Source organism: Epargyreus clarus, unplaced genomic scaffold (genome assembly GCF_041222505.1).
Source record: "Epargyreus clarus isolate Ecla_fem2 unplaced genomic scaffold, WU_Ecla_fem_2.2 ptg000019l, whole genome shotgun sequence".
NCBI classification, from domain to species: Eukaryota; Metazoa; Arthropoda; class Insecta; order Lepidoptera; family Hesperiidae; genus Epargyreus; species Epargyreus clarus.
In genome coordinates this window covers 8,706,524-8,719,664 of record NW_027332227.1, presented here as the reverse complement: position 1 = coordinate 8,719,664, position 13,141 = coordinate 8,706,524, and the positions used below count along the sequence as shown (strand labels likewise).

At 31.6% G+C, this 13,141-nt stretch overlaps 1 protein-coding gene across 2 annotated transcripts in view; it reads right to left on the bottom strand.

Annotated features, from left to right (window-relative positions):
• The window catches only part of Fas1 (fasciclin 1 Fas1 domain-containing), an 86,607-nt gene that overhangs the window by 3,551 nt on the left and 69,915 nt on the right, over positions 1 to 13,141 (bottom strand). For both annotated transcript variants that reach the window (XM_073084018.1, XM_073084019.1), the window contains 6 exons: positions 12,769 to 12,929; positions 7,583 to 7,740; positions 6,221 to 6,311; positions 3,546 to 3,766; positions 2,570 to 2,732; positions 1,859 to 2,006 (listed from right to left, as the gene is read on the bottom strand). In XM_073084018.1, coding sequence (XP_072940119.1) covers positions 1,859 to 2,006; positions 2,570 to 2,732; positions 3,546 to 3,766; positions 6,221 to 6,311; positions 7,583 to 7,740; positions 12,769 to 12,929 — 942 coding nt within the window. The remainder of the gene's footprint in view (positions 1 to 1,858; positions 2,007 to 2,569; positions 2,733 to 3,545; positions 3,767 to 6,220; positions 6,312 to 7,582; positions 7,741 to 12,768; positions 12,930 to 13,141) is intronic.

Below are 13,141 nucleotides of genomic sequence, written 5' to 3'. Positions count from 1 at the left end.
AACAATTGTTCCAGTGAGTGGGTTTATGTCCAATATCATTAACAAGCAGTGTGATGTCATATTGTTTGGCGATTATATTAGATTGGCAGCGATGTTTTGTATGTCATCAAATCTTTTGGGTGTAATGTTTTATATCATTAAGAGAATAGATGAATAGACGATTTTTTATTTCTCGAGTTAATTCTGGTTAATTTTAAAAACATTTAGATGGAATGTCAAGTTGCAATGAGTGCAGTTTCAATTAATATTGATGCAAAAATGATAATTTGGTCGAATGAATATTATAGAGGTATTGAAAACCATGTTAAGCGTTGGAAAAAAGATGTAAATTGTGAAAGTAATTAGGTGTTATCTTTATTAGAGTACTTCTTATCAAATTGCCGAGTTTTTGCTGCCAACCTATATTATAATGCCTTCATATTTCACATTAAAATACACATGTTTACAACAGTAACATAAAAATTCGTACCCAAAAATCAATATTTTTGGTATTTCAGCATTCATTTATTAAATAAAAATCACTCGTAGATTACATGGTATGTTCATTGTTCATAAATAAACTCACAATAATTACGGGAAAATCTCATTTAAGTTTTGCGGGTAGCGATACTATAATTATTGCACCATTGTTGATACAATTGCCTTTTTTGTTAATATGTGGCTAACCAATGGCGATATTCTATTTGAATTATTACGTCATGAACTCAATATAAAATACACCGGCGTAGGTAACTTGGCTCATTACAACATTAAAACGAAAAAGATTTTTCTCTCAATAATAAATGAAATTAACAGGAACCGTAGAACTAAATAAAAGTATATTTATCAACTTTCCGTCTCTATTCTGTACTGTAAGGTACAGAATGAATGTTACTGACAGATCAATTTTAGTAAAATAATCACATCACTAACTAGAAACAGTAACGAAACTATATTATATTAAATATTTATTTGTATTGTTGTTAGTTAAGTGTGTATTCAACTACTATTAATTTATACTTAAATTCATTGTAATAACTTTTACAATTATTTCTTACATAATGTATAAAATATTAATGAAATTTATACAATACAAACCAAAGTAGTTTCTTTAACACTTTATTACGTTTGGTTTACTTAACTTATTATTACTCCTTTACGAATTTTCCCCCACTCCTTTATTAATCCCTTTCAATAAGTGAAGAAACTTTATACTTAAGCTTTTGAATGAGTCACACGGCTAAGTTACTAATTGAGGAATTTAATAAGAAAGTAAACTTACTTTTATCGGATTCTTTAACTCGTAGCTGGAGGGAGTCGCGGGAGGTCGGTAATTTTATATTGAGTTTATGACGTAATAACTCAAATAGAATATCGTTATTGAGTAGCCACATATTAACAAAAAAGGCAATTGTATCAACAATGGTGTACTCAATGCTTGTAATATCGATACTCGCAAAACTTATATAAGAATTTTCCGTAAATATTATTAATTTATTCATGAACGTACTTGTTAATATACGAGTAATTTTTTTTTTATAAATGAAAGGATAGAATACCATCAGTATTGATTTTTGCGTGCAGATTTTTATATTAGTATACATGTGTAAATACTCGCCAAATTGTTTAGATGTATTTTAATAAAATTTAATAGCTAACAAATTACTCATAAATGTATTTGCCTCTGTTATTTACACATTTATTGAAACTCCTTTTATGAATTTTCCTTTATTCTTTTATTAATCCCTTAATTATTATTATTATTATTTTTTCTTTTATTAATCCCTTTCAATAAGTGAAGGAACTTTATACTTAAGCTTTTGAATGAGTCACACGGCTAAGTTACTAATTGAGGAATTTAATATGAAACTAAACTTACTTTTATCGGATTCTTTCACTCGCAGTTTGAGGGGGTCGCGGGAGGTCGGCAGCACGAAGGGATGTGTTTCGTTGGCGAGCAGTTTCAAGTCAGAAACTGTGTAGGACCGACTGGCTCTTATCATATGGCGTTCTAAAATTTGCTTCGTCTGAAAATATTATAGAAGAATAAAGAAGTAGGTTTTAGATATACGCAATTAAGATAAGGATAATAGAGTTAAAAAGTTTAATACTGAAATGTTGAAGGAAATAGAAATTTCAGGCATTATTTAGATCAGTGTTTTTAAAAGTGTGGGTTTCGAATCTCTGAGTGGTCTCAAAGCTTTTATAATCAATTGGTTTGGTCACAAAATGCCGTAAAAGAGAGATAGAGAAAAAATATAACGTTCAAAATTAAGTACATTTTTACCAAGAAAATGTTAATTAATAGCTTGTTAATTAAACTACGTACTCTACGGAGGATGTGACCGTTTCAGACCCTTAATTATGTACTTAACCGATATCTAATTGTGAATAAGAATAAAAAAAAAACAAACAAATTGTATATTCCTAATGTAACAAAATACAGGTTAACACAGAGTAGAGCACTGAGAAACAATATAAGGGGTCGTCCATCGAATAAAAATCACTGATTTAGACTAAGTATGTCGTGAAATATTTTTGTTCTGACAAGTTATTCGTATGTAACATAATCATATATGATTAAACTTACGTAATAACCGAAATCGTGCTTAAACAATGCCTTGAAAGCAGAAGGATGTCGAGTTTGGAATTTGAGCCAAGCGTGATCCCGCGGTACGAAGTAAGTGTATCGATGCTCCATTTCGTTCAGCTGATGATTGAACATTTGACGCTTTCCAAGATTGTAGGTAATGCTATAAGAAAAAATAAAACAATCTATTAAGAAATGAAATTTTAAAATTCGGCCATATTGATGCCCTATTGGACTTGGTATTATTTATTCGTTCAGAAACATCTTTAGAAATTATTATCATTTTTGCATTTTTACACATTATTACAATTTACAATTTTTACTTCTATTTTACAATTTTTACAACAATAAGTACATATTTTACATAATTTACAATTTTTACTTCTATTTTTAAAATCTTAATTTACAAATTTTGTTAAATTAATGATGTGTTTTAACCAAAATTTATTACAAAAGTCGATTTAATTTCAAATTACTTATCTGACTTAACTACCTTCGAGTCTTATTATACCTACGTACGCAACACTCTTATCTTCCCTACCTTTGTTTTATTAATCATATTGTAATCACGATCATATTACAATCAATCATTTCTTACTACACGAAACACGTATCAAATTCTATTACAGACCTGCCGCTCACGGCTCTACCCGCATAGACCCATGTGCAGGATTGTTCAATTTTTACACAAGAACTAGCAATTTTCTAGATAACATGTAGGTTATGTCACTCTCTGTAAAGTACTCCATTTGTGAGAAATCCTGTAAAAATGCTTCAACATTACCAATATTTACTTACTCATGAATACATAGATTTTCCTCAACAAGAAACAATTAATAAATGTCGTTACTAAATTGAACTTACAGATTGCACAAATACTCTTTAATATTTTTTTACACCTACGAGTACATAAGGCACACATTCCATTAAACCTCTCCCTGTGGTCTTAAAACATTAAAAAGTTAATGAAACTCACTTGAGCATCGGATCCGTCTTCATCTTCTCATAAATAGTGACATAAGGAACTCCAAGTACCCGGTCGATGATATGAACGAAGCCGTTAGTCGCGGCTATGTTCGTCTGCGTGACGGTAGCGTTCACCCCACCGCCCTCTACCGTCAATGTTTGGTTGTTGTCGAAGTTCAGAACATTGAAGTATAGGTATTTACGAGGGGCGGCGGTTGCTGCTTGATAGATCTAAAATTGTAAAAATGTTATTGTGTGTGTATGATATGTATGAGCAAAAATTGGAGTTGTGTAATTTTTTATATTGAAATATATTTGCAAAAGAATTCTAAATCCACGAAAACGAATCACGAAGAAATATCTGCACTGTAACGTGACATGATACGCCCGTTACTGATACGCAATCTATACCAATTTTGCCTACTAAAGATCAAGATTTGACGATTTCGAGTATGCAAAAAGTCAAATGCCGATCTTTGGCAGGCAAAACATTGGATGGATTGATTATTAATAACGGACAATAGTTATAAGTAAATTATGATCTATATAGTTTAAGAAATTTATTTCTAACTCCCGATTTTTGCTCAAATACAACAAGGTTTGATATGATCGAATCATGCTTATAACATACGATGAAAACTCGAAGAAATACCTATACTAGCACATGAAATAACCTGCATAATTGACTCATGCATTGTTGGACAAACGACTACACGAGCACAACGAACGGTTGTTTAAAAACATTTATACACTGCATGCCTGATAAGAATAAGTTATGTGTAAATGACGACTAATTGAGAAAGAGTAAATTACATAATGATAGACTTCCGGGTAACGTTGTGCGTGGTCTGCGGCGAATAAGAAGTCAGTGTGAAAAATTTGATACATACACACAAATCATCATCATCATCATCATTGTCATCATCATCATCATCACCATTGTGTATTTTTATAAAAAATTGATACATACACACAAATGTTTGTCTTACTAAGCACGAGATACGAATGTGCTTCGAAATAAATTTGTCGTAAGTATCTCTTACATTAATGCTAATTGCGCCAACGAGATTAATACTATTAAGGACTTTTCCACGTTCGTCCACTCTCTTAATGGGTCTCAGCCAAAAAATAGTCATTGCCTTAGGTTAAATTCAACTTACAAGATTCAACATATTTATGTTCCACAGTTTCACATCAATCCAATTTTATATATTGATGAAATAGCTTGTGTAACCCATATTAATATCAATCTTAATAAATGTTTGCTTATCACATTTGTAAATTTTATATTTCGAACAAAGGTAAAAACTGTCAAATTTCAAATTGATACACATTGACTAACATGGATTTTTAAAAATGGGTATAAATGAATCAAGCAGCGCAGTATAAATCAACATTGAGCAACAAGTACACGTTATGTTAAAAATGTCCAATTTATGGTTCTTGGTGGATATAAATGATATGACATTCCAACGTTACCCGGTAGACCATCCCACCAAAAAATCGACGAAACAAAAGATTGAAAATGAAAAAGGATTTTTGTCGTAAATAATTCGTTTTAAATTGGATTAACATACAGTTCCGGGGATCTGGTTCCGATAAGCAGCGAACCGGAGTGGAAGTCAACGCACAAAATTAATTTCCCTCGAAATTGCTACAAAGGTGCTTCGAAAGGCGCTTACGTTGAAAGGATTCAATAAATCCGATTATCCACGATATTTTTAATTCAGTGTATTTTTACTGGCGTCTAATTTGCACAGCCTAAGGTTCGGTTATGTCTACATATATTGAACGTGTCAGGCACGGCTCGTGGCAGACAAATTAATGTTTTTAAATACAATGTGTCTGTCGGCACTTGCGCGGCTTTGTTACGATAAAAAATATTATTTAATATTTCCATAAATATATAACGAAGAAAAAGTTTTATAGAAAGCTATTAGTATTTACAAAAAAGGCGTGGCCTTAAGATAGTTAAATCAGTGTGCAGAAGATTTTTACCATAAAAAGCAGAAAATAATTATTTTTAATATTTTTGTTTAAATTTTGCTAACATAGATAAAGTCAAGAGTGATTTCTATTAGACATTTCTATGTGTATTTATTTATAAAAGCTTTTTGAATTCATACACATGCCACAAGTAATCACCACACGCCTAGTTTTAAATATTACAATAAGTAAATTAGTAAGTGATCAAAAACTTAACATTAAAATCTAAGGTTTTTCGGCCTGATTTATGAGTTAAGCCAATAGTAATAAGTAATAGTAATAGTATATTAATAAAAAATTAAGTTCCTGCAAATTATGCCTATTTGGCACAAATTTATACATTTTCGGAAAAAATATATGACGCTGATTTGAAGTCAATAATATTTTAATGATTATTTTGATAATCTTAAGTTCTTATTAGTAATCGAAGTCTTAATTATAAATAATGGAATATATTTTGACATTGACTTATGCCTTATGTACTTTATTTTATTTTTAACCTAAATCTTGTTCAGCACCACCTTTTTTAAAACGGCGAGAACTTTCTCGTATTCGTACTCCTATATATAAAAAATATAAAATATATATAGTTTCATTTATTGTATTTAATTTAACTGATTTTCGTTGCTCCTACGCAAAACTATCAATCTATAGATAATAATTAATTTCAGAATAATTAAAATATTTAACGATACATACCTGGTCCATGTTGTGCTGTATAATTACATCCAGCGGCAGTCTATCTCTCACCAAATGCAAATTCAAAATTTCTAACAGCTTCTGGTGATTGCTGTGGTAAGGAAGAAAACGAGAATTAATATATGAATTATATAACTAGTAGTATATGCAAGGGTATTTCGAACTTATTTCGAACGTATTATGGTTCGATTTGGGAGACACCACCACCCGATCTATTTCTAGCATGAATCAGTTCTGCGTTTCGATAAAAAAATGTAGATGAATGTGGACTTAGATACATATGGGGTGATTTTAGTCCTAAGAAGTGGCAAAATATCTGTCATCGGCTTCACGTAGAATATTCGTCCTATATGGGGTTGGTTACAAATGCCACTTTCCTTTTGTTAAAAGAAAAGTCAATTTATTGTTAATTGTTTTCTTTAGCCAATATTCCCGAAGTTTATCAAAAGACACCTTGCTATCCTCAGGGATTCAGTTGCAGCATCACATATTAATATGAAGCCTTTTTATCGTAGTAAGACTTTTTTTAAATTTTAACATAAACAGGTAGGTATATGTTGTCATAAACAAAAAAAAAATGTTAGATCTCTACAGAAACCGACAGCAGTTAAAATACTTTACAAAAGTAACATTTAAAGGTGTTCGTTACCCACGCCATATAAAGTACTAAAGTTTTGAAAATAATTCAAATGGATTCATTTGAATGCACCCTTTTTAATTGTAACATTTCAAAATGGGGAATACTCGACGTGTCCGTAACAAACGCGTGGCAAACAGCATTTTGCGGATTTGCGGTTTTGTAATTACAACAAACCGAAGCATACAACGATGTCATGATTTTATATCATTTCTGTGACGAGTATATTTGAATTTCGCTTCAATCGTGTTGGTAAATTGACGAAATATTTGTTATTTATTGTAGACCTGACTTTAATTTAACTTTTTTATGACATTAATGAGTAGCAAACGATTCTGTAGTTTACCTGACGGTAAGGGTCAACTGTCAACCATGGGAATTTATAACCAACTCCATATACAATAGGGGCTCTACCTAATGCCGATCAAAGTAATGATGTTACTCCGAAGGACTAAAATGCTCGTCTTATATATCACTCAGTCGGTATCCACATCCTCTCGAAACGCAAGATTTGCTTCACATTAATAAATAATAAGTTTGGTGATGACACATCTCCGGTCGAACCATAGTTGACCCTTCAAAATTATAGAAACTTTATAATTTACTGCAAACAGTAAGTTTTACTAAAACAAAGGCATTATAAATGCCGTGTTTCACGATTATTTTCTTTGTTAACTAGAAAGATATTACATTTTAAAGTGATTAAAAATTAAAGACGTTGTTACCTGATAACGTTCTGCACGCTGTGGTCATTCCAGGCTTCATTAGCCGGAGCAAACAAAGTAATGTCCTTAGCTAACGTAAGTTCATTAAGGAATTCATTGTTTGACCCCAGATCCATGATCACCTCGTAGAACTTGCACAAAGGACCGTCCTCTTTTTCCTGATTGCAAGAATAATTTATTAGTAAGAAAAAGTGCTATTGTTAAGTATGAAAAGGGAATTGATTGGAAAACTCTATTGGATATTTAGTATGAATGGGCTTATGCAGACGACTATTAATTTCTATGTTATTTTTAATATACACTTTTAGGGCCTCAGCAGATATACTGCTTTTAGCATCGGCGATCTATTTTGGTGCTGTTTGAATGTAAGATGCAGAGATCAAATACTACAACCTACGCACGTTTGAGCGCCGGTCGCAGCTACTATTGGATCTTCAATGCAGCAACTGAACGCGGAAATTTTCATGCAGCATTCATAGATTAGTAAAGATACTTCGCCGCCTTGAAATTGAATGAAGCCACAAACGGCTTATTTTAGTAAGTTCTTTTTTTGAATTCTTGACAAATAAAAACATTTTTAGAGATAATTTACGAATAAATAACTAATACTGCGTAATTTATGTAATAAATAAATAATTATTTCAAATATTTTAGGGACATTTGAGCACGGAGACGTGGCAAGACTTTTTTACGCAACTATTTCAATTCTCAAAACTGGGTACATTTTCTTGTTAGGAGTGAGTAATCTTTACTAATCTATGGCAGCATTAGGCCTTTAATGGAGTCTCTAAAAACGCGTTTTCACTTCGATCTAAAGTAGGAAGTCGCCAAAACAACGTCGATGCAATCAACAAAACCTAAATCACCTATGCTAAACGTAGCATGTCTGCTTGGGCCGTAACATTGTTAACGTTCGCGAGTGACATTTATGAAAAAATATATGCGGTCCAATGAGTATTATAGACGGACTGTGGAGGGTTCCCGGGGCCGGCCTTGATTTTCATGGTACCGTAAGCATTCGGAGACATTCGGATACTTGAAATTTCTGAAAAACGTCTCTACTATACCACTCCTTCGAATTACAAAACGTCATATACGGGTTAGGACTAAACAAATTTTCACTTATCACTCGTTTTATATTATGAAGTTGCGATTTTAGTAATTTGTTAGAACATCTGAATAACCTGACTACTTTACAATAGACAATGAAGTATATCAAATAAATATGTTTACTTTATATCGACAAAGGCTTTAAACATGTTGGCATCATGCAGTTAATTCGATCCTAAATAATATAGCTCAGTAATAAAAAGGTAATTTTTGTCAGTCGCAAATGACTTTGGAATACAGATTTTAGCAATTTAAAACTGTTGTGTTAGATGTCATTGGCTGTTGATGTACAATGTTGTCACAGACAACTGAACGGAAGAATCACTGGAATTTCAATCGTCGTTTGTAGTTTTCCGCAGAATGGGCTGCAGTTTCTCTTATCCTGTATATACAGAATCGCTACGTTTGTGTTTTCGATGCGACCATTTTCTCGGAATAATACTCGTATATCAATGTAAAAGGGAAGTTGCACTTAAAATTAAACATTATTTATGTGTAAAACGTTTGCGTTGAGAGTTGTGTTGCAGTTTTTAATTTTTATGGCATTTTACAGATTTATTTATTCAAATGTATATATTATAGGTATACTATGCACTACATACATTTATAACAATTTGAATAAAAAATACACAAGTGCTTTTAAAACACGAGAAAAGGTTTAAATAAAGAAATATAATTGTCATCATGTTTTGTAGTCATTTATTTTATTGTCCTCGTACCAGTGACTTATTTTCCAAGAATTTAATAAAGAATAACGTAAAATATAATAGTAGTATAATGAACATGTTATATAAAAGCGTGAAAACGTGAAATTGATACCTAAATGACAAGCATTGTTAAATTGAAACTCTATTCGGAACAGATTATTCGCTTCGAGTATCACTGTTTGTGGTTATATCTGAACACATACCTATCACACTACGCTTAACGCTGATCAATCTGAATACTAAATAATATATTCGAAATACACCGAAATATTGAAGCGGAGAACTGACATCAATTTCAGTAGGTACAGGCCATGTACAGGCATGAAATTTAAAGCTGTCTACCTCATTGTCAAAAAACGGGAAACAAGTCGAAGGGTTTATATCAGTGTTTCTCAAAGTGTGCGATAGTATTTTCTTGTGGGCCCACTTATAATTGGGGGTGTTAAACAGTTTAGGGTTGATTTGTGTTCGATTTTGCGATGTAAATTAACTAGAAATAAGAGAAACTTTTTTGGTCACCTTTTTGCAGAGACGGATAATTTTTAGATCATAATCTATTTTTCACGGAACTATTCCCAAAGAGTGAAAAACGGGGGATGCTAAAAATAGCTGATCCTAAAAGATAGATGTAATAAGTTTGAGAACCTCTGGTTTATATGAACATACACATCTCCATCGCGCAGTGTTTAGAACGTCTGCTTTTTATGTTTATGTGTCGTTTTAACTATTGTTTGGCGCCCGTCTGACACTCTTTAGTTGATGCGTTGCGTTTTTTACCTTCATTATTTTGTTTTTGTAGAGCGTAATGCAGAATATATTTTTATAACATCGTCAGAATGTTTACGGTATGACGGTAGTTTAAAATGATATCTAGGCGTATGCCGTATAGGTAGGTTTCATTTAATCTAAAGGTTTTAGCAACTCTAATGCATATGTCTGTTTTATGTGCTGAATTGCAAACCTTCACGTACAAAACGATGGAAGATATGGACGCCTATCAAAGGATAAGCTTAGAATGGGAACTGTCGGATTTAATTAACTGCTGGCAACTGCGAAATGTACACGCGTCGGTTTTGCGATGAAAATTCCAAAAACGCTGCGGACGCCTGTATTTGGCGTGTGATTCGAGCACGTTGCCTTTATTGGGTTTATGGAGTGTTACGTCACTTCCATATACCTATCATATCCGGGAAACCACGAATATCTGTACCGTGTACGAATCAAAATACAATAAGAGTTCCAAAAACACTTTACCTGACGTTCAACACGAATATAAAAATCCCCTATAAAGCAATGCTATAAAAATGCAACTTCATAATTTAAATATCACACTGACTAACATATAAAATTTTAGTACTTACCGAAAATACCGAAAAAAGTGCAAAAGATTTCAAGTGCTTAACATTAGTCATAAATAACAATTAAATAAATGAAAGCGATACATTTATACTATACCTTTCGCAGCTTAAAAGTTAGAAATCAAAGAAAGTAGCTAGCTAAACACACAATAATTAAGTTTGAGCAAATAACAATACATACACATAAATGAAATGTTAGATACGAATACATTTATTTCTATAGGTGATTTATATTCGTGCATTTTATGATATACTTACAATCCCCTAAAGTTGATAATTCATGCAGGATCCATGGGAGGGGCGCAGAAACATAAAAAAGTAGAAAACAATCAAGGAGAATATATACGAGTATATGATGTATATATTATATACGTACATTTATGTATATATTATTTAATTAAAATAATAATGAAATCTAGAGAGCTAGACTCTTTATCTACATTTATTTTATTCCTAAAAAATTTTTAATTTTATTTCTACTACTTTATATAAATAAACGCTGTACATAATGTACATAAATATAAATAATATTACTTGTATTTATATTGGCTATTAGATACTACCTAAATTCGCAACAGTTGAGCCGATCTTAAAGAGCTATTTTAACTTTTCATGAACTTTAAAGAAAGAAAAATACAGTCACAATAGATAAGTAAAAAAATAAATACACAGATTACAAACAGGTAAATATTGTTCGTATATAAAATCAAACAATACATTAAAAAATGTTTTGATAAAACTTGTGTTCTAGTAATAAGTTGATACAAATGCATAACTTTAATATTCCATGATTTAAATATAATAGATAATATACTAACCATAACTTAATTTATTGAAATAAAATTTCCCTTAAATATATAGGTAACAACCTAAATACCTTAATGAAGCAATTGATGTTAAGGTAGTGTGATGTATGGGTTGCTAATTTACTCAACTTTACCAAAAATATAATACTCGATGATGCTGATATATACATACTTTTGAAACAAAAGAAATATTATAAGTATCATTATAATAGTCTAGTAAAAACCAAATGTTGATAAAGAAGTAAAAGACAAAACGGTGACATTGCTCGTATTAAAAGGAAAACAATACCGAAAATTTTACTTAACAAGAAAAAAGACGATCACAGAATATGAAAAAATAGTAAAACGAAATTAAAAGCACTTTAATTTTACCTTCATAGCCTGGTTCCCATATAAATGGAGCAAAAAGTTAATGTCAGGATTCAAAATACAATTTAGGTAATTAGTTTTGTCGTGTTCATTAAGAAAAACAAAGCAAGAACCTACCTATAAGTCGAAGTGTATTATTGTAAGAAATATCAAATACTTGTACTATGAAAAACATATGCTACACGACGAAGACATAAAGATATGTTTTTCAAATGTTGTTAACGTATTATTAGTTATTCAAATCTGACAATATCGTTGACAAGAAAGTTCTAACGGCGACCACCGTACTTAAAGAGCTTAGACGTTTTTTAGACGTCAACAGAGATCTTAAAAATGATCTACATACTCGCAAAAGTTCATTTCTGTTAAGTTATGTAATTTGAAACTTTGTGGTAAGTGATATCATAGCAAGGCACTAAACCCAATTAGATTTAACTCGGAATATTGGCACAGGACAAGATCCTTTAGCTCGGCTAGACGAAGCCATTACACATAATAAAGTGACTACGTAATTTTTCTCGCTTAATCTAAATCCTGAGAATTTTTCTATTAGAATAGTACCTAATTTTGATGAGATTTTATATAAATTAGAAATAAATCCTATTGATGTTAAAGTAGTATTTTAAATAGAAAAACTAAAATAGAGTCATGCAGACTATTAGAATAACATCATAATGTAGACGTAAGTTTCGATGTCAATATAATAATAATAATTAAACAATTTAATTTTACCTGGGCTTGAATAAAATTTAAACCTGGGCTTTTCTCAAATTATATTAATTGTCTAAGAAAAGACTATTTCATGTAAATTCATGTATCAATCAGATCGAACTCACCTTTAAGAAATCAATGACAGTGGTGTCGACCACCATGAGGGGCCGTTGGATGAGATGGACCACGCCGTTCTTCACGGGTATGTTGGCTCTCACAATGTCGGCCAGCACCACTCCCCGACTGTGCTTAGCGTCGCCAGCAACAGTGTTGGATTTCACGTAAGCTGTTAAATATTTGACCATTAGAACGATGAGAAATACATGATTTCATATTAACACAAATAATACGACATTACATATGAATGTGCAAAAGAGTGAGATCTAAACGCACAGGTGTAAGAGCTAGTACAAAATATGAGAATAGCTCTCGTTTGAAACATTCTCAGGATGCTACTTCATGGACCTTTTGGAACAATTGATGCGCTCTGTTTTATTC